Genomic DNA, 21,383 nt, shown 5'->3' on the forward strand with positions numbered 1-21,383 from the left:
CAGCAAGTCAGATCGAGCCCCGCCTCCTTTCCTGGGTGGACGACCCTCGTCATCATCTAACGCTTTCCTCCCCAGTCTGACAATCCCTGGCCCCCTCTCCTTTCATTCATTGGATTTCAGTTCTTTCAATCATGGAGGCTCAGCATCCCATGTGGGCGTTACCTATGCCAATCTGGGAACGCCCACTTCTCTGGGTAAGCCACCCATCGAGGCATTTTGATATTTGCATAACTCCTCCCACTGCTTGGATCGGGACTGAGGGCTCTTAAGAGGTGTTGTGAGGCCGGGTGCTGAGATGTTTTCAGGAAGCTTTTGTACAGCCCCCTGCTGGCCCCTCCCACCAGCCACGATCTACCTGCATTGAATAGAGCAGCACAGAGACCTAGTGATGACATCACTAAGTCTAAAAAGGCAGTATGTAGTGAAAAACGATTTTATTTAAAAACTCCACAATCGAGACTTCTTGCTTAAAGTTGAACTCCAGGCACAAAAATTAATATTCCTCGATGGTTACAAAGTTATAAATCCACGTTGTGTGCAATAAATGCACACCCTGATGCTACCTTGTAAAAGTAGCACTGACATCATCACTGTTTAGAGAGCAGAGCTATGGGAGGGGCCCAGCAGGCTCCACCCACTACGGAAGGGTGTGTTTGACAAGACCGGTCAGACTGCATAAGAGGAGAGAGCAGAGCTATTGGAGGGGCCCAGCAGGCTCCACCCACTGTAGAAAACTACAGGAGGGGGGGGGGTGGAGACAAGACCGGTCCCCCTGCACAAGGAGAGAAAGCAGAGCAATGGGAGGGGCCCAGGAGGCTCCACCCATAGCTCCCAACTATCCCTGATTTGGAGCAATGTCCCTCTTTCCCCCTCATTTGTCCCTCATTTTGCTCTGATCTATATAGTTGCATATAAAATGCACTTTTTATCTTTCAAAAGGTGTTTCCCAGAGCTAAACCTTTCATCCAATTTCTAAATTGCTGCATTTGTACATTTTAAAATCCAATATGAAGGAATAGTAGCGGTAAAAAAAAAAAGCCCTTGTGGATTTAATTAACCTTTTTCTTGGGTTAATTCTCCTTTAAGGGGGTGTGGCAGGGGGCATGTCCCATGCCTCCATATACGTTTGCTGGTAGGTGTCCCTCATTCCCATCTCAAAATGTTGGGAGGTATGTCTAATAGACTTCAAAAAAGGGTGGGCTCGGGGTGCATCCATTTGTGGGACAATAGCGAATGAACATTGGCTATTGTAACACGGATATAAAATGCACTACTTCTCTTTCAAAAAGTGTTTCCCAGGGCTAAACCTTTCATCCAAATTCTAAATTGCTGCTTTTTTAAATTTTAAAAGCCAATGTAAAGGAATAGTAGTGGTAAAAAAAAAAGCTCTTGTGGATTTAACTAATCTTCTTTTTTTTTTTTTTTGGTTAATTCTCCTTTAAGGGGGTGTGACAGGGGGCGTGTCCTATGCCTACATATTTTTGCTGGTAGGTGTCCCTCATTCCCATCTCAAAATGTTGGGAGGTATGGCTCCACCCACTAGAGAAAACTACAGGAGGAGGCAGAGACAAGACCAGGAGGAGGCAGAGACAAGACCAGTCCAAGGAGAGAGAGCAGACCTGTGGGAGGGACCAAGACCTCTATAGGAGGGGGCGGAGACTAGATCAGCCACTGTGCACATAGAGGAAAGCTGTTGGAAGGGCTCAGTAGGCTCCACCCACTACTGGAAGGGGCGGAGACCAGACCAGTCCCCCCTGCACAAGGAGAGAAAGCAGAGCAATGGGAGGGGCCCAGGAGGCTCCACCCATAGCTCCCAACTATCCCTGATTTGGAGCAATGTCCCTCTTTCCCCCTCATTTGTCCCTCATTTTGCTCTGATCTATATAGTTGCATATAAAATGCACTTTTTATCTTTCAAAAGGTGTTTCCCAGAGCTAAACCTTTCATCCAATTTCTAAATTGCTGCATTTGTACATTTTAAAATCCAATATGAAGGAATAGTAGCGGTAAAAAAAAAAAGCCCTTGTGGATTTAATTAACCTTTTTCTTGGGTTAATTCTCCTTTAAGGGGGTGTGGCAGGGGGCATGTCCCATGCCTCCATATACGTTTGCTGGTAGGTGTCCCTCATTCCCATCTCAAAATGTTGGGAGGTATGTCTAATAGACTTCAAAAAAGGGTGGGCTCGGGGTGCATCCATTTGTGGGACAATAGCGAATGAACATTGGCTATTGTAACACGGATATAAAATGCACTACTTCTCTTTCAAAAAGTGTTTCCCAGGGCTAAACCTTTCATCCAAATTCTAAATTGCTGCTTTTTTAAATTTTAAAAGCCAATGTAAAGGAATAGTAGTGGTAAAAAAAAAAGCTCTTGTGGATTTAACTAATCTTCTTTTTTTTTTTTTTGGTTAATTCTCCTTTAAGGGGGTGTGACAGGGGGCGTGTCCTATGCCTACATATTTTTGCTGGTAGGTGTCCCTCATTCCCATCTCAAAATGTTGGGAGGTATGGCTCCACCCACTAGAGAAAACTACAGGAGGAGGCAGAGACAAGACCAGGAGGAGGCAGAGACAAGACCAGTCCAAGGAGAGAGAGCAGACCTGTGGGAGGGACCAAGACCTCTATAGGAGGGGGCGGAGACTAGATCAGCCACTGTGCACATAGAGGAAAGCTGTTGGAAGGGCTCAGTAGGCTCCACCCACTACTGGAAGGGGCGGAGACCAGACCAGTCCCCCTGCACAAGGAGAGAGAGCAGCAGTGGGCGGTCTTTATTACAGGAAGTCTCACGCTGCACAGATCTGGAAGAAGATTCTAGAAGAAGTCACAAGACCGATTAATTTATTATCCCGGAGATCAGATTTGACCATAACAGTAAAGAATAAAGCGTGTCATTTTTGTAATGCTGCTCTTTCTGTGTTGATACATTTCCTGCCTTTTTAGAAAGTTTGGATAAGTGAGGGGCGCACTTCCCCGGTATTAATCATTCACACATGTCTGGAGATCGTTCCTCGTTACTGCTGATTGTAAAAATAATAAATGTAATACAAACCTCGTATGGGAATTTACGTGGCATGAAATCATAAATTTCATGTGTAAGATAATATATTTACAAATATTTGTTATCGTATACAGTAATACCATCAAATAAAACAAAATCAGCGTGGTACATAGCAAAATAAGACGCGGCTTTTTCGGACACTTTTTGTTTACAAGTTTAAATCCAGTAATTTTTTCTACTAAATGACTTTTAACCCCCAAACCTCTCTCTGTCTCTCTCTCTCTGTGTCTCTCTCTCTCTCTCTCTCTCTCTCTCTGTCTGTGTCTCTCTCACTCTCTCTCTATTTTTTGAGCAGAGACCCTGGGGGAATAAAATGGCAATCGCTGCAATATTTTATGTCACACGGTATTTGCCCAGCAGTTCTGCAAACGCAATTTTTTGGGAAGAAATACACTTTAACCACTTCAGCCCCAGAAGGTTTTACCCCCTTCATGACCATGGCCATTTTTTGCAATACGGAACTGCGTTGCTTTAACTGACAGTTGCGCGTTGGTGTGGCGGTGTACCCAAACAAATTTGATGTCCTTTTTTTTTTTTTCCCCCACAAGGAAAGCTTTCTTTTGGTGGTATTTGATCACCTCCTGCGTTTTTTATTTTTTGTGCTATAAACAAAAAAAAGACCGACAGTTTCAAAAAAAAAAAAAAACAATATTTTTTACTTTCTGCAATAAAAAAATTGAAAAAAACAAATTTCATCAATTTTGGCTAATATGTATTCTGCTACACGTTTTTGGTAAAAAAAAAAATCCCAATAAGCGTATATTGATTGGTTTGTGCAAAAGTTATCATGTCTACAACGTATGGGATGTATTTATGGAATTTTTTTTTTTTTTTTTACTAGTAATAGTGGCGATTTGCGATTTTTAGCAGGACTGCGGAGGACATATCGGACACTAATGCCGCGTACACACGGTCGGACTTTTCGTCTACAAAAGTCCGACAGCCTGTCCGACAGACTTCCTGCGGACTTTCGGCGGACTTGCAGCAGACTTTCTAACGAACGGACTTGCCTACACACGACCACACAAAAGTCCGACGGATTCGTACGTGATGACGTACACCGGACTAAAATAAGGAAGTTCATAGCCAGTAGCCAATAGCTGCCCTAGCATGGGTTTTTGTCCGTCGGACTAGCACACAGACGAGCGGATTTCGGGGTCCGTCGTAGTTACGACGTAAAGATTTGAAGCATGTTTCAAATCTAAAGTCCGTCGGATTTGAGGCTGAAAAAGTCTGCTGAAAGTCCGGAGAAGCCCACACACGATCGGATTACCAGCCAGCTTTAGTCCGTCGGCGTCCGTTGGACTTTTGTAGACGAAAAGTCCGACCGTGTGTACGCGGCATAAGTGACACTTTTTCTGGGAACCAGTGACATTATTACAGTAATCAGTGCTAAAATGCACTGTCAATTTACTAATGACACTTTCAGGGAAGGGGATAACACCAGGGGCGATCAAAGGGTTAAGTGTGTCCCTAGGGCAGGGGTCTCAAACTGGTGGCCCTCCAGCTGTTGCAAAACTACAAGTCCCATGAGGCATTGCAAGGCTGACAGTTACAAGCATGATTCCCACAGGCATGATGGGACTTGTAGTTTCTCAGCAGCTGGAGGGCCGCCAGTTTGAGACCCCTGCCCTAGGGGGTGCTTTCTTACTGTATGGGGGGATGGACTCACTGGTTGAACAGAGAGATCCGCGTTTCTGCTTAGCAGGAACACAAGATCTCTCTGTTCATAACTGACAGGACGGCGATCTGCCTTGTTTACATTGGCAGACCGCCGTCCTGTCTCTCTGGGGAGCGATCGAGGGTGGCCCGCTGATTGGCTCCCCCTTTGGCCAATCAGGGCGGGGCGCCAGCGGCGCCCCCTGCTGGCTATTGCACAGAATGACGTACAGGTATGCCGTTTCGCGCAATAGAGCCGACCTGCCGCTGTATATGTACTGCGGCCGGTCGGAAAGTGGTTAAGAAAAAAAAAAAAAGTCTGCTTCCAGTCTGGACCAGAAGTGACGTCGTGATGTCACTCCGGTCCTCCTAGGCTATAGAGGCGGTCAAAGATGTACTCTTTGACCACCTGCGTGACCAGCCGATGGATCGTTTCTCGGGCTAACCGACAGAAGCGGTAAGTCCAAGAAACACCGGCAAGTGGCAGGACAGGGGTGGGGTGGCTCAGAGCGCTCCAGCGGCTCATGAGCCGATCGTAACGCTTTAATGAGAAAGCCAGCCGCTGGCTGAAGAAAAACATACATATATACTGTATGTATTGCGGCCAGCAAGTGGGTTAAAGCAAAACCCATCTGTAACTAGCCAGGACTGGATCACAATGCCTCCCATGAAAGGATTACTTCAATGGGTGGAGCCCAGCCTGAAATTCCAACGCGTTTCAATTTAACTCCTTCAGATCCGCGCTATAGCCGAATGACGGCTACAATGCGAATCTGCTTTGCCGGGAGTACGTCTATCGACGTCCTCCCCTTTGCAGCCTCGCCATGCCCCCCTGAAGGGGGCGCGCGGCATGCGATGTGACCACCCGAGTCAATGAGACTCAGGTGATCACAGATTTGAGTAAGGGGTCGATCCCGGCTCCTTACCACGTGATCAGCTGTCAGCCAATGACAGCTGATCACGTGATGTAAACAGAGGATCTGTAATCGTTTTTTTTTTCTTCTCATGCTGTCAGCGTGAGAAGAAAAAAAGCCGATCACCGGCTATAGTTTGCGGGGACATCGGTCCCGAAGAAGAACAGCATGTTATGTGTCCACCAGTACTGCATCCAAGTGCCACAAATCAGTGCCTAAAATCGGTGCCTACAGCGCCCACGTTACTTAAGTGCCAGCAATCAGTGCCCACAAGTACCACCTATCAATGCCCACAAGTGGTGCCAATCAGTGCCTCATCAGTGCTGCCTATCAGTGTCACCTACCAGTGCCGATCAGTGCCCATCACTGCCACCCATCAGTGCTACCTATCAGCGCCACCTATTAGTGCCCTTCAGTGCCACCTATCAATGCCCTTCAGTGCTGCCCATCAGTGCCACCCCTTAATGCCGCCTCAATGCCCAATGTTGCCTATTAGTGCCCACCAGTGCCGCCTTATCAGTGCTCATCAGTGCAGCCTACCACTGCCCATCAGTGCAGCCTCATCAGCGTACATCAATGCAGGAGAAAAAATACCTGTTAAATTATTAACAAAATATAAAACGGTTTTGTATTTTTTTTTTTTTTTAAATTCAGTCTTTTTAAATTTTTTTAACAAAAAATAAAAAACCCAGAGGTGATCAAATACCAAAAAATCTTCATTCACCGGGGAAAGGGATGGCTCATGAGCGAACTCGGCCATGACTTGAAAACCGATCCTCCAAAATCGGTAGCTACACAGGGTGACATTTACAATCACAAGGGACAAGCCCGAGACCATCCCCCGCACACACATAACATAAATAACATCAGCAATCCCCTAAAGGTTCGCAACAAAAATGTACCGTGTGCTGCTGCCAATGCTAAAAGGACAAGAACAGCCGTACTACAGAAAGGATCTGCTTATGTCTATAAATAGTTCTATAGTTATATTTAGCAAATCCTGAATTCAACAGTTGTCACCAGGAAATGAAGGCAGATCTTCCAATGGGGACACTTGTTGCTCTGACAACTGCATAGCTCCGGACTGTCCCTGATTTGGAGCAATGTCCCTCTGTCCCTCTTTCCTCCTCATTTGTCCCTCATTTTGGTCTGATCTATATAGTTGTATATAAAATGCATTTTTTATCTTTCAAAAAGTGTTTCCAAGTGCTAAACCTTTCATCCGATTTCTAAATTGCTGCATTTGTCAATTTTAAAAGCCAATATAAAGAAATATTGGTATCACTGTATGTAGGAATGTAGCCACCCTGCCTGGGTCTCACTGTATGTAGGAATGTAGCCCCCCTGCCTACGTCTCACTGTATGTAGGAATGTAGCCACCCTACCTTGGTCCCACTGTATGTAGGAATGTAGCCACCCTACCTTGGTCCCACTGTATGTAGGAATGTAGCCACCCTACCTTGGTCCCACTGTATGTAGGAATGTAGCCACCCTACCTTGGTCCCACTGTATGTAGGAATGTAGCCACCCTACCTTGGTCCCACTGTATGTAGGAATGTAGCCACCCTACCTTGGTCCCACTGTATGTAGGAATGTAGCCACCCTACCTTGGTCCCACTGTATGTAGGAATGTAGCCACCCTACCTTGGTCCCACAGTATGTAGGAATGTAGCCACCCTACCTTGGTCCCCCTGTATCTAGGAATGTAGCCACCCTACCTTGGTCCCACTGTATGTAGGAATGTAGCCACCCTACCTTGGTCCCACTGTATGTAGGAATGTAGCCACCCTACCTTGGTCCCCCTGTATCTAGGAATGTAGCCACCCTACCTTGGTCCCCCTGTATCTAGGAATGTAGCCACCCTACCTTGGTCCCACTGTATGTAGGAATGTAGCCACCCTACCTTGGTCCCACTGTATGTAGGAATGTAGCCACCCTGCCTTGGTCCCACTGTATATAGGAATGTAGCCACCCTACCTTGGTCCCCCTGTATCTAGGAATGTAGCCACCCTACCTTGGTCCCACTGTATGTAGGAATGTAGCCATCCTACCTTGGTCCCACTGTATGTAGGAATGTAGCCACCCTACCATGGTCCCCCTGTATCTAGGAATGTAGCCACCCTACCTTGGTCCCCCTGTATCTAGGAATGTAGCCACCCTACCTTGGTCCCACTGTATGTAGGAATGTAGCCACCCTACCTTGGTCCCACTGTATGTAGGAATGTAGCCACCCTGCCTTGGTCCCACTGTATGTAGGAATGTAGCCACCCTACCTTGGTCTCACTGTATGTAGGAATGTAGCCCCCCTGCCTTGGTCCCACTGTATGTAGGAATGTAGGCACCCTGCCTTGGTCCCACTGTATGCAGGAATGTAGCCACCCTACCTTGTTCCCACTGTATGTAGGAATGTAGCCACCCTGCCTTGGTCCCACTGTATGTAGGAATGTAGCCACCCTACCTTGTTCCCACTGTATGTAGGAATGTAGCCACCCTGCCTGGGTCTCACTGTATGTAGGAATGTAGCCACCCTGCCTTGGTCTCACTGTATGTAGGAATGTAGCCCCCCTGCCTTGCTCCCACTGTATGTAGGAATGTAGCCCCCCTGCCTTGGTCCCACTGTATGTAGGAATGTAGCCAACCTGCCTTGGTCCCACTGTATGTAGGAATGTAGCCAACCTGCCTTGGTCCCACTGTATGTAGGAATGTAGCCAACCTGCCTTGGTCCCACTGTATCTAGGAATGTAGCCACCCTACCTTGGTCCCCCTGTATCTAGGAATGTAGCCACCCTACCTTGGTCCCACTGTATGTAGGAATGTAGCCACCCTACCTTGGTCCCACTGTATGTAGGAATGTAGCCACCCTGCCTTGGTCCCACTGTATGTAGGAATGTAGCCACCCTACCTTGGTCTCACTGTATGTAGGAATGTAGCCCCCCTGCCTTGGTCCCACTGTATGTAGGAATGTAGGCACCCTGCCTTGGTCCCACTGTATGCAGGAATGTAGCCACCCTACCTTGTTCCCACTGTATGTAGGAATGTAGCCACCCTGCCTTGGTCCCACTGTATGTAGGAATGTAGCCACCCTACCTTGTTCCCACTGTATGTAGGAATGTAGCCACCCTGCCTGGGTCTCACTGTATGTAGGAATGTAGCCACCCTGCCTTGGTCTCACTGTATGTAGGAATGTAGCCCCCCTGCCTTGCTCCCACTGTATGTAGGAATGTAGCCCCCCTGCCTTGGTCCCACTGTATGTAGGAATGTAGCCAACCTGCCTTGGTCCCACTGTATGTAGGAATGTAGCCAACCTGCCTTGGTCCCACTGTATGTAGGAATGTAGCCAACCTGCCTTGGTCCCACTGTATGTAGGAATGTAGCCACCCTGTTTTGCTCAATCACAAGAGGGACAGGTATATTCACTGCTTGTTCCAAACAAATGGTAAAGGAGAGGTCTGAAAGCTCATCGAGCAAAAAATGGATTACAGGGCCAATAAGATTTTAATGTTAAGAAATGTAAGCCCGGTATTTGAGTTAACAAGACGCTCCAAAATCCCCTGATCTGCGATGGTCACTTTGGGTGGTCTGGATGGTGAAGATGCTTGGCCACAATGTAGACATTTTTTTCAGCTGCTCTATAATACAATGTATCCGTGTATCTGTGGATGTGATTGGAGGAAATGTCTGTGAGCTTTTTAGAAGACAAAACAAACAGAAGAGGAAACTTAAATACAAAGGCTCTTTATGTACAGTTCTGTGAAAAAGTATTTGCTCCCTTTCTGATTTGTTTTATTTTTATTTTTTTCTTTTGCACATTTGTCACACCTTAATGACTCATCAAAGAAATTTTATTATTGCACAAAGATAACCTGAATAAATACAAAACGCAGTTTTTAAATTTCATTTATTAACCACTTCCGCCCCGGAAGATTTTACCCCCTTCCTGACCAGAGCATTTTTTACAATTTGGCACTGCGTCGCTTTAACTGGTAATTGCGCGGTCATGCGATGCTGTACCCAAACGAAATTTATGTCCCCACAAATAGAGCTTTCTTTTGGTGGTATTTGATCACCTCTGCGGTTTTTAATTTTTTGTGCTATAAACAAAAAAAAAAAAAAACAATGCTTTTTTACTTTTTGCTATAATAAATAATGTTTAAATGTTAAATAATAATTCAATAATAATTAAATGTTTAAAAAAACAAAACAAATTTCTTAATCAGTTTAGGCCAATATATATATTCTTCTACATATTTCTGGTTAAAAAAAAAAACGCAATAAGCGCATAGTGATTGGTTTCTGCAAAAGTTATGATGCCTACAAACTATAGGAAAGATTTATGGCATTTTTATAGCATTTTTATTATTTTTTTTTTTTACTAGTAATGGCGCGGTGATCTGCTTTTTTTTTAATGGTACTGCGATATTTCAGCAGACAGATCTGACACTTTTAACACATTTTTGGGACCATTGACATTTATACAGTGATCAGTGCTATAAAAACGCACTTACTGTGTAAATGTCACTGGTAGGGAAGGAGTTAACACTAGGGGGCGATCAAGGGGTTAAATGTGTTCCCTAGTTAGTGCTTCTTACTATATGGGGATGGGACTGACTGGGGGAGGAGACATATCGCTGTTCCTACTTACTAGGAACAAACGATCTGTCTCCTCTCCCCTGACAGAACAGGGATTTCCCCCATTTCCCCCCATTCCCCCAATCCCCATTCTGGCTCTCGTGCCCGCGATTGCGGGTGGCCGGCGGCGATTGCGCCCGCTAGCCACGAGCATCAGTCCCCTGCCATGCAGCCTGCGGCGGCTTTCAAAGGAGACAGCTTACCCATACATTGTTTTGCGCACCTGTGCCATTTTGTCGACGTATATCGGTGTAAGCCGGTCGGCAAGTGGTTAAGGCAAAAAAAGCTGTCCAAACCTGCCTGGATTTATGTGAAAAAGTAATTGCTCCCTAAACCTAATAACTGGTTGTGCCACCCTCGGCGGCAACAACTGCAATCAAGCATTTGCGATAACTGGCAATGAGTCTTTCACATTTCTGTGGAACAATTTTGACCCACTCTTCTTTGCTGAATTATTTTTTAATTCAGCCACATTGGAGGGTTTTCCAGCATGAATGGCCTTCATAAGGTCACGATACAGCTTCTCAATTGGATTTAAGTCTGGGCTTTGACTAGACCACTCAACCTAAATTTTGCTTTGTTTAAACCATTTGGAGGTGGACTTGCTGTTATGTTTCAGATCATTGTCCTGCTGCATAACCCAAGTGCAATTGAGCTTGAGTTCACGAACTGATGGCCGGACATTTTCCTTTAGGATTTTCTGGTAGAGCTCAGAATTCATGGTTCCATCAATTATGGTAAGTTGTCCAGGTCCTGAAGCTGCAAAGCAGCCCCAGACCATCACGATACCACCACCACCATGTCTGACTGTTGGTATGATGTTCTTGTTATGAAATGCTGTATTCGTTTTACGCCAGATGTAACGGGACACACACCATCCCAAAAAGTTAAATTTGTTTCTCATAAAGGTCCACAGAATATTTGCCTAAAAAAATTCTTGGGGATAATCAAGATGTTTTTTGGCAAATGTGAGATAAGCCTTTGTGTTCTTTTCGGTCAGCAGTGGCTTTGACCTTGGAACTCTCCCACAGGTGCAATTTTTGCCCAGTCTCTTTTTCTTATTGTTGAATCATGAACACTGATCTTACCCGAGACCTGCAGTTCTTTAGATGACGTTCTGGGTTCTTTTATGACCTCCTGGATGAGTCGTCGTCGTGCTCTTGGAGTAACTTTTTGTAGGCCGGCCACTCCTGGGAAGGTTCACCACTGTTCCAAGTTATCCCCATTTGTGGATAATGGCTCTCCCCGTGGTTCACTGGAGTTCCAAAGCCTTACAAATGGCTTTGAAACTCTTCCTGGACCGATACATGTACATTACTTTGTTTCTAATCTGTTCTTGAATTATTTTAGATTGTGGCATTATGTGTGGCTTTTTGTTATCTGTTAGCGTGCTTCACTTTGTCAGACAGCTATTATTTATGTGATTTCTTGATTCAACGGGTCTGGCAGTAATCAGGCCTGGGTGTGGCAAGTGAAATTTAATTCAGCTTTCCAAAAAATTGTGATTAATCGCAGTTCATTCGTGATTCAGCATGGGAGGGGGCAATTACTTTATAGGGCCGGGCAGTTCAAACCTATATATATATATTTATTAATTACTTTTTCACATAGGGCCAGGCAGGTTTGAACTGCTTTTAATAAAAAAAAAAAATATATATATATATGTATATATTATATATAATTAATATAAAAATAAAATAATTTCAAATCTGCATTGATTAATTTATTTATTACTTTTTCACATAGGGCCAGGCAGGTTTGAACTGCTTTAAAAAAAAAAAAAAAAAAAAAAAAAAAAAATATTATATATATATATATATATATATATATATATATATATATATATATATAATATTTTTTTTTTTTTTTTTTTTTTTTTTTTTTAAAGCAGTTCAAACCTGCCTGGCCCTATGTGAAAAAGTAATAAATAAATTAATCAATGCAGATTTGAAATTATTTTATTTTTATATTAATTATATATAATATATACATATATGTATATATATATTTTTTTTTTTAAAGTAGTTCAAACCTGCCTGGCCCTATGTGGAAAAGTAATAAATAAATTAATCGATGCAGTTTTGAAACAATTTTATTTTTATATTAATTATATATATATATATATATATTTTTTTTTTTTTAAAAGCAGTTCAAACCTGCCTGGCCCTACGTGAAAAAGTAATTAATAAATTATATATATATATATATATATATATATAGGTTTGAACTGCCCGGCCCTAGATATAGAGATATATATATATATATATATCTCTATATCTAGGGCCGGGCAGTTCAAACCTATATATATATATATATATATATATATATATATATATATATATATATATATTATAAAAATAAAATAATTTCAAAACTGCATCTTGGATTTACTCAGGTTATCTTTGTGTACATTAAAATTTGTTTGATGATCTGAATTATTTAAGTGTGAGAAATATGCAAAAAAAAAAAAAATCAGGAAGGGGGCAAATACATTTTCACATATTGTTTCGATTAATCGGTTAATAACCTTAAAAAAAAGTGTGGTGTATAATTTAGTTAATATGTAAAGTTTAAAAAAAAGGCAATTTATTATTAAATATCTCTATATGCAGTGGTAAAAGTAAATACCCAACTATATGGTTAGGGAGTAAAATCTTTAATCCACTCTGAGAATATCGGACAGAAGAGATATAAATGCATATACTATTAGAGGAGAGATATACTGTATAAACTAATAGTGGTTGAATCTAGTAAAAATCATCAGACTCTTATTTAAAAGAAAAAATAGTTAAAGACTGGTTTGCAGATCTTCAAACAGAACTGTAATATATTATATGCTGGCCGTACAAAAACAATGTCTTCCTTCAAAAAAAAATTTCATTTTAAGAACGTTTGTTCGATTTTTAACCACAGTGATGGGAAAATTTAGAAATTATAGAAAACTTCTTGGAATTTTCAGACAGTGTATGCGGTTTTCATTCAGATATTACATTCGTTTTAAAATAGAATGTTAAAAGTAAGTGCAAATTTCAAACGTTCTTTCATTCAGGGAATGTACAAAGATTTTTCATCTGAATATTCTCATCTGAAAATTGATCGGTGTGGCCAGAATAAGGCTCGGTACACACCTATGCAGTTTCCTTTTGATCTGTTTCTGAAGTGATTTTTGCTGTGCATTTTTGATTGTTTGCGCACGTGATTTTGCCGCGATTTGCGTTTTTGCATTCTTGTATGCCTTTTTAGCCAATTTGTTTTTGGGCAGATTAAAAAAAAAAAAAAAAACACAAATTGCTGCAAAAACGCATTACATGCTTTTCTGCAGCTTGTCCATTGAAATATATTGAACCAAAAAGCACCGTTTTTGCATTGAAAAAAGTCCTTGACCCTTTCCAAATACGCAGCAGCTGAAAAAAAGCATAGATGTGAACGTTAAATGAACTGTAGTGCGTTTCTGCAAAAAGCACTAAAAAAACACATACGGTAGGTGTGATCCAGGTTTAAGATGTTTAGTAACATAATGGGGTTAAAAAAACTAGAATTAGCCCTTTAGAGTACAAAAAGAGCAAATAATCACTACTGTAAGGGGTTCATTTTTTTACTGTGCAACAATGGAAGTAATATTTACAGTAGCGATTATTTGCTCTTTTTGTACTCTAAAGGGCTAATTCTAGTTTTTTTAACCCCATTATGTTACTGGCCAATTAATCGATTATGAAAATAGAAATCGATTAATTTCATAATCGGTTAGTTATCGATTAATCAATTAGTTGTTTTGGCCCTAAAAAAGTGTAACTTTCGCTTATCGGATCCCCCCCTCCCCCTTCCAGTGTCACATTTGGCAACTTTGGGGGGGGGGGGGGGGAGTGGATACTTGTTGTTTTTTTTACAGGTACCCTGTCCCTACTTTCGGGAGACCGAGCCGTGGCGAATTACATCAGCAGCCCAGTCCCCCTCCTCCTCCCTCCCCTTCAGCCGGACCAGTGAGAGAACGCAGCTTGCTTTGCGCATGCACGGTAGGGACCAGGTCGTGAAGCCGAAAGGCTACAATGGCAGCGGCAACACCCAACCAGCCGATGGAAACATCAGCTGAGGTGCCGACATCGCTGGGCTACAGGACAGGTAAGTGTCCTAATGTTAAAAACCAGCAGCTACAATATGTGTAGCTGCTGACTTTTAATTTCTAAAGGGACGCATTAAGGGCTCATTGACACTTGCTTCGGCTTCAACACACATTAACGGCTAGTTTACACTTGCTTCAAAACAAGGCTTTGGACACGCTTTGTTAAAGCTCTCTGAATGCCAGTCAAAGCTCCTGTCACTAAATAAAATGGTTAGCTTACATTCCTGTTTACACCTTGCTTTTGCTTTGCTTTGGCTTTGCTTCAAAAATTATACCCCATGTCGCTTTAGTGGTGCTTCAAAGCATCCTTAAAGCCTCCGTAGAAGTCTATGACAAAGCTCACTTGAAGCCTCATCAAAGCCCCACCAAAGCCTCATCAAAGCCCCATTAAAGCCCCAGGAAGGCGCATCGAAGCCAGGGCCATCTTTTCGCATGGACATGCTGGGCAGTTGCCCGGGGGCCCCACTTGCCGGGGGGGCCCCACCTGCCCAGCGACCCCAGCCAAGCATCATTCACAGCCCTCAAAAAAGAGTGTGGACTGCCTGGGGGCGAGCACCGCCGGCAGCCTGGCTTTGTCTGAGCGATCATAGGAGAAGGAAGAGGAGAGGAGGGCTGCCGCCGACTGGTTGATCAGAGCACGGGGAACATAACCGCTTTCATTTCAATAGCTGTGTGTTCCCCGCCACGCGCCGTCTTATACAGCCCCTACCCCTTGTCAGGGCACTTTGATAGACAGATCACCCATGTCCCCAGTGCAGCCTGTGCCCGCCAGTGCAGGCCCTTGAGGCCTGGCTAGTAGCTCATGGCTGCAATGGGGACACAGAGCTGCAATAGGGACACAGAGCTGCAATAGGGACACATGGCTGCAATAGGGACACATGTCTGCATTGGGGACAGAGCTGCACTGACAGACACAGGCTGCACTGGGGACACATAGCTGCATTGGGGACACATAGCTGCATTGGGGACACATAGCTGCATTGGCGGACACAGGCTGCACTGGCAGGCACAGATTGCACTGGGGACACATAGCTGCAATGGGGACACAGGCTGCACTGGCGGGCACAGGTTGCATTGGTGACACAGGCTGCACTGGTGACACATAGCTGCATTGGGGGCACAGGCTGCACTGACGGGCACAGGTTGCATTGGTGACACAGGCTGCACTTGCGGGCACAGGTTGCATTGGTGACACAGGCTGCACTGGCGGGCACAGGTTGCATTGGGGACACATAGCTGCAATGCGGACACAGGCTACATTGAGGACACAGATAAAGTTGTTAATATCTATTTTTATAACGTAATTCTGCATAAAACATTTAAATGTCATTTTATGAGATAATTTATGAGGGCGTGATTAGGGGTGGAATTAGGGGCAGGGCATGGTAGGGGTTGGGCGGGGCAACTGGTGGCGAGTAACCCTTGAGGCCTGGCTAGTAGCTCAGGACTTATAATTTTGAGCCCTGATCATTCAGATGTCACAAAGTTTGCTGCCGCATTGTGCCAGTGCTCAATGGCATCACCAGGGTGGGTCTTGAGGGGGCCACATTCCCCCCAATTTTACTGTGTGCCCCCCTCAAGTTAAGTACTGTACTGTCTGTATAACCAAACCAATGGCTGCCGGGCGGCGCCGCGGCTATCCGAGTTTCCGCCTGCTGAATCACGACTCACTATTGAATAACTGTCAGTCTGTCAGGTGACGTCGCTGTTGCTTATGAGAGTTGTAGTTCGCAGCGGCGTTTGCGTGCTCAAGCTCCCTGCTCCCGGGGGGGTGGAGCCAGTCACTCTGAGGAGAGCAGCGCAGCCAGCCTACCGCGTGCTACAACTCCCATCGCCGCCGCGCTCGGATATTTTGCCTGCCTCTGCCACAGGAAACGGTAGGTGAATCAAGAAATAAAGGAGTTGATTTACTGGGCAAATAGTGTGGCAGTGGCAAGAGTGGGTAAATTACAAAAAAACAAAACTAAAACACTCAGACTTGACATTTCTGTTCTTCTGTCCAGTAATCCAACCTCCAGGATCCCTGAATATTAGTGCGCTTTTCTCCTGCAAACAACTTCCTGGTCACAGCAGCCTCCTTCTCCATCCCAATCCCCAATATTGGTTTATTACTTTGATAGGATGCTCCATCCATTTTTGCAATCCGACTGTACTGTTTTTATACAGTTTTAGATTGATCAAAACTATGTCATTATGAGGGCCTACGTCAATGAACCAATCAATCTGTATCAAACATGCCCTATATAGATCTATAGTCGTTAGTAGGTCTAAAGTAGAGTGTGCTCAGATTATAATTTGTATGGCTATTCTGGTCCTGGGGCACTGATTTTTTTCTTTTTTTTTTTTTTTTTTATATTTCACAGGCCCCAGGGTACAGTTTTTTTTTATTACCTTTGCCAGCTCCTTGTTTAAACACTGATTTTGTTGGAAGTACCAATAAATATAGCCTTATTGATAATTTGCATTTTTATTCTTGTACGTGATTGTGTAGACAGGGCCCCAGTGCATTGTATCGCCCGGGGGCCTATAATGCTCTTAAAATGGCACTGATTGAAGCAAAGGCTCATCCAAGCCCCACCAAAGCCTTATCGAAGGCTCATCGAAGCCCCACCGAAGGCTCATCGAAGCCCCACCAAAGGCTCATCGAAGCCCCACCGAAGGCTCATCGAAGCCCCACCAAAGGCTCATCGAAGCCCCACCAAAGGCTCATCGAAGCCCCACCGAAGGCTCATCGAAGCCCCATCAAAGCCTCTTTGAAGGCTCATCGAAGCCCCACCGAAGGCTCATCGAAGCCCCACCGAAGGCTCATCGAAGCCCCACCGAAGGCTCATCGAAGCCCCACCGAAGGCTCATCGAAGCCCCACCGAAGGCTCATCGAAGCCCCATCAAAGCCTCTTCGAAGGCTCATCGAAGCCCCACCGAAGGCTCATCGAAGCCCCACCGAAGGCTCATCGAAGCCCCACCGAAGGCTCATCGAAGCCCCACCGAAGGCTCATCGAAGCCCCACCGAAGGCTCATCGAAGCCCTCCCGAAGGCTCATCGAAGCCCCACCGAAGGCTCATCGAAGCCCCACCGAAGGCTCATTGAAGCCCCATCGAAGCCTCTTCGAAGGCTCATTGAAGCCCCACCGAAGGCTCATTGAAGCCCCACCGAAGGCTCATTGAAGCCCCACCGAAGGCTCATCGAAGCCCCACCGAAGGCTCATCGAAGCCCCATCAAAGCCTCTTCGAAGGCTCATCGAAGCCCCACCGAAGGCTCATCGAAGCCCCACCGAAGGCTCATCGAAGCCCCACCGAAGGCTCATCGAAGCCCCACCGAAGGCTCATCGAAGCCCCACCGAAGGCTCATCGAAGCCCTCCCGAAGGCTCATCGAAGCCCCACCGAAGGCTCATTGAAGCCCCATCGAAGCCTCTTCGAAGGCTCATTGAAGCCCCACCGAAGGCTCATTGAAGCCCCACCGAAGGCTCATTGAAGCCCCACCGAAGGCTCATCGAAGCCCCACCGAAGGCTCATCGAAGCCCCACCGAAGGCTCTTCGAAGGCTCATCGAAGCCTCTTCGAAGGCTCATCGAAGCCCCACCGAAGGCTCATCGAAGCCCCACCGAAGGCTCATCGAAGCCCCACCGAAGCACCAAGCATAAGCAAGGTGTACACAGGACTGTAAGCTAACCATTTTATTTAGTGAAAGTAGCTTTGACTGGCGTTCAGAGAGCTTTATCAAAGCCTGTCCGAAGCCCTGTTTTGAAGCAAGAGTAAACTAGCCCTAAAGGACTTGTCCAGGCATTACCCGAATGAACCCCCAATCCCTGCAGGCTCAGCCGCTGGGAATTCATTTCTTATTGACGCCCCCAAAACTACATCTCCCGAGAGCCTTTACCTACATACAGTGCACAGAAAGCCTCTATCCAGTCAAGGCAGGAGAACTGGTCTGCTGGGAAATCAATATATGTACATGAAGAGGAATGGAGAAAGCCCCTGACAGTGACCCTTTCTATCCATGGAAGACTCTATTGCCGAGACCCCTTGGTCCCAGTGAGATTCCCGGGTCTGTACACCCACTGTGCCCATTGTGAGGGGTTCCCACCATCCCTGTGCTGAGTTCCCAGGTCTGTACACCCGCTGTGCCCATTATGAGGAGTTCCCACCATCCCTGTGCTGAGTTCCAGGGTCTGTACACCTGCTGTCCCCATTATGAGGGGTCCCCACCATCCCTGTGCTGAGTTCCCAGGTCTGTACACCCGCTGTGCCCATTATGAGGGGTCCCCACCATCCCTGTGCTGAGTTCTCAGGTCTGTACACCCGTTGTGCCCATTATGAGGGGTTCCCACCATCCCTGTGCTAAGTTCCCGGGTCTGTACACCTGCTGTGCCCATTATGAGGGGTTACCACCATCCCTGTGCTGAGTTCCCAGGTCTGTACACCTGCTGTGCCCATTATGAGGGGGTTCTCACCATCCCTGAGCTGAGTTCCCAGGTCTGTACACCCGTTGTGCCCATTATGAAGGGTTCCCACCATCCCTGTGCTAAGTTCCCGGGTTTGTACACCTGCTGTGCCCATTATGAGGGCTTCCCACCATCCCTGTGCTGAGTTCCCAGGTCTGTACACCCGCTGTGCCCATTATGAGGGGTTCCCACCATCCCTGTGCTGAGTTCCCAGGTCTGTACACCTGCTGTGCCCATTATGAGGGGTTCCCACCATCCCTGTGCTGAGTTCCCAGGTCTGTACACCCGCTGTGCCCATTATGAGGGGTTCCCACCATCCCTGCTGGATGTTTTAATTTATTTTATACTACAGAGAATATTATGGAGTTGGGACATGCAAAGGTGGGCAGGATCACCGAAAACTCCCGGGGGGGACAGAAACAATGCTGGGAATTCTAGCAGGGAGATATCATTGTTGGAGCATCCAAGATCTGTAAGAAGCCAGAACTGGGCAGGTGACCGGTCCTCTTTATGGAGACATCAGTGTTTTATTCATAAGTTGTTGGCGCTATATATATGTATCTGAAATAAATAATTGCCGTTCGATTTACGGGGAGAAAAATACAATGGAAAGTTTAAAAAAAATTGTTTGCTGCTCAATACACTTCACAGTCATATCGATCTATCTACTTTTCTACGATCGATTTTTCTGTTCAGAGCGATCACAATAATTTGGATGAAATCAGTTTTGCTCAGAATTGATGGATGAAGAATGGATCTTTTTGATAATTCATACATTCCATCAGCGAGGAATCATCAGAAAGATCAGATTGTTACATGTATGGCCAACGTTACAATCGATGCATGCAGATATTCATTCACACTGGATGCAGTGTGGGAACTGCATGCGATTTAAGCAGGAATCGCACCGCATTCCCGTTCAAATCGCATGCAGCAGTGCGATTTGAGGCATTCATTCTGTATGGCTCCAATCGCATCCGCACCAAAATCGCGCAGGACGCTTTTTTTTTTTTTTTGCCGCACCAGAATCGGATCACATGGCTGTTCACATCCATGCAATCCGATTCTGCAAATCGCACTTCGTTTTGCCAACCGATTTCGGGGCGTCATTAACGTTACATGAAAAGGATGCAATTTTTATGCGGTGCGGAAACCGCACTGTGACTTCCACACCGCAACGTCAACAGGGCCTTGCCACCCCGAAAATTGTTTGTTTGCTCCTTAAATCGATCGTGGAGGGTCTGCGCTATATGAATCTTATTTAATCAAATCGCTTAGATTGATACGATTGTACAATCGACCATTCCATGAAACTGCTCAAATCGAGAGAATTGCAGATTTAGCGATCTCTTAATCTGCTGGAATTTTATCCATGGCTTCCGATTGGTCGAACAAATATCTGTAGAACTTGGATCGGATTCGGGTAAACTTGGGAAAATGTACAATCAATTTAATTGATTAGCAGCTCTGTGATTGTTTGTTCATGAAGTAAATCGTATTCCGATCAATCAGATTGCGTCTCTGTGTTCACCATGTAATCTAACAATCGATAACTTTTAACTATTGATCCCCGTTGATTGATTAGGTAGTCAACTATAGATTGATTATTTCTATTGGAAGAGATCGATCAGAAAAGGAATTGATCATTTATTGAAGTGTGTATGGCCACCGTAACACCAAAAACATATCGATCTCTGGATTAGAAATCTCCCCGCGTCAGCGCCCCATCCCACCCGCCCCCCCCCCCTGCCCGATCTTACCTCCTCTCCTCTGATTGGTTGGGATAGACCCCGGAGATGATTCTGTTCTTGTGAGTGACCAGCAGCCCGACCAGCGACACCACGCAGAGCAGCAGCAGAACCTGCCGGAAAGTCCTGGAGCGCACTTGGCAGGACAGCCGGGCGAAGAGCATTGCGGACGAGAGCTCCACGTTCAGCGGAGATGCGGACTGCACATCGCCTGATCAGATTCAGAATACTTTATTAAGTATATTAAAAGGAAATGATCAGAGTCCTTGGCGGGACGCTTCACTCCGGAGAAGAGGAACTCCTCCCCGCCGATCGTTCCCCAGACGAGTCCCGACTTGAAGTCCCAGCGTCCCGTCACAGCAAATGGCACATTTCTCGGACGGCGAGCGAGTGTCAGTCACTTTAAAGACGGGAAGGCGGGTCGCAGGACGAGGTTTGTATTTTAGAGACGCCTCGTATATCCTGCAGGCGATGGAATAACTACAGAGTCATTAACCCCTTCCTGTGCCTCTGCCGGGGGGGTGGAGAGTCCCAGGAAGAAGGCGTTGTAGATGACAATGACCGACCGCTATTGCTTTGCTTATCAGCGCCGTGAAATCAGCTGTCCTGGCAGAATCCACGCAGGGCGGCTCAAAGACCAGCGACTCCAGATAAGCAACACATTGTAACCGTCTCTTTCCGAGTTTCCTCTTTACATCAGGGTCTCCATCAGAGTCCTCCCTTACATCAGGGTCCCCATCAGAGCCCCCCTTACATCAGAGTCCTCCCTTACATCAGGGTCCCCATCAGAGCCCCCCTTACATCAGAGTCCTCC

At 45.5% G+C, this 21,383-nt stretch overlaps 1 protein-coding gene across 1 annotated transcript in view; it reads right to left on the reverse strand.

Moving 5' to 3' along the window:
* The window catches only part of LOC141113633 (alpha-N-acetylgalactosaminide alpha-2,6-sialyltransferase 2-like), a 77,910-nt gene extending 56,838 nt beyond the window's left edge, over positions 1–21,072 (reverse strand). The window contains exon 1 of the mRNA XM_073606853.1: positions 20,582–21,072. Within this exon, the coding sequence (XP_073462954.1) occupies positions 20,582–20,733 (152 nt within the window). The 5' untranslated portion in view covers positions 20,734–21,072. The remainder of the gene's footprint in view (positions 1–20,581) is intronic.
* Positions 21,073–21,383: the final 311 nt, after the last annotated feature.

This window comes from Aquarana catesbeiana, linkage group LG12, assembly GCF_042186555.1.
Source record: "Aquarana catesbeiana isolate 2022-GZ linkage group LG12, ASM4218655v1, whole genome shotgun sequence".
Lineage (NCBI taxonomy): Eukaryota > Metazoa > Chordata > Amphibia > Anura > Ranidae > Aquarana > Aquarana catesbeiana.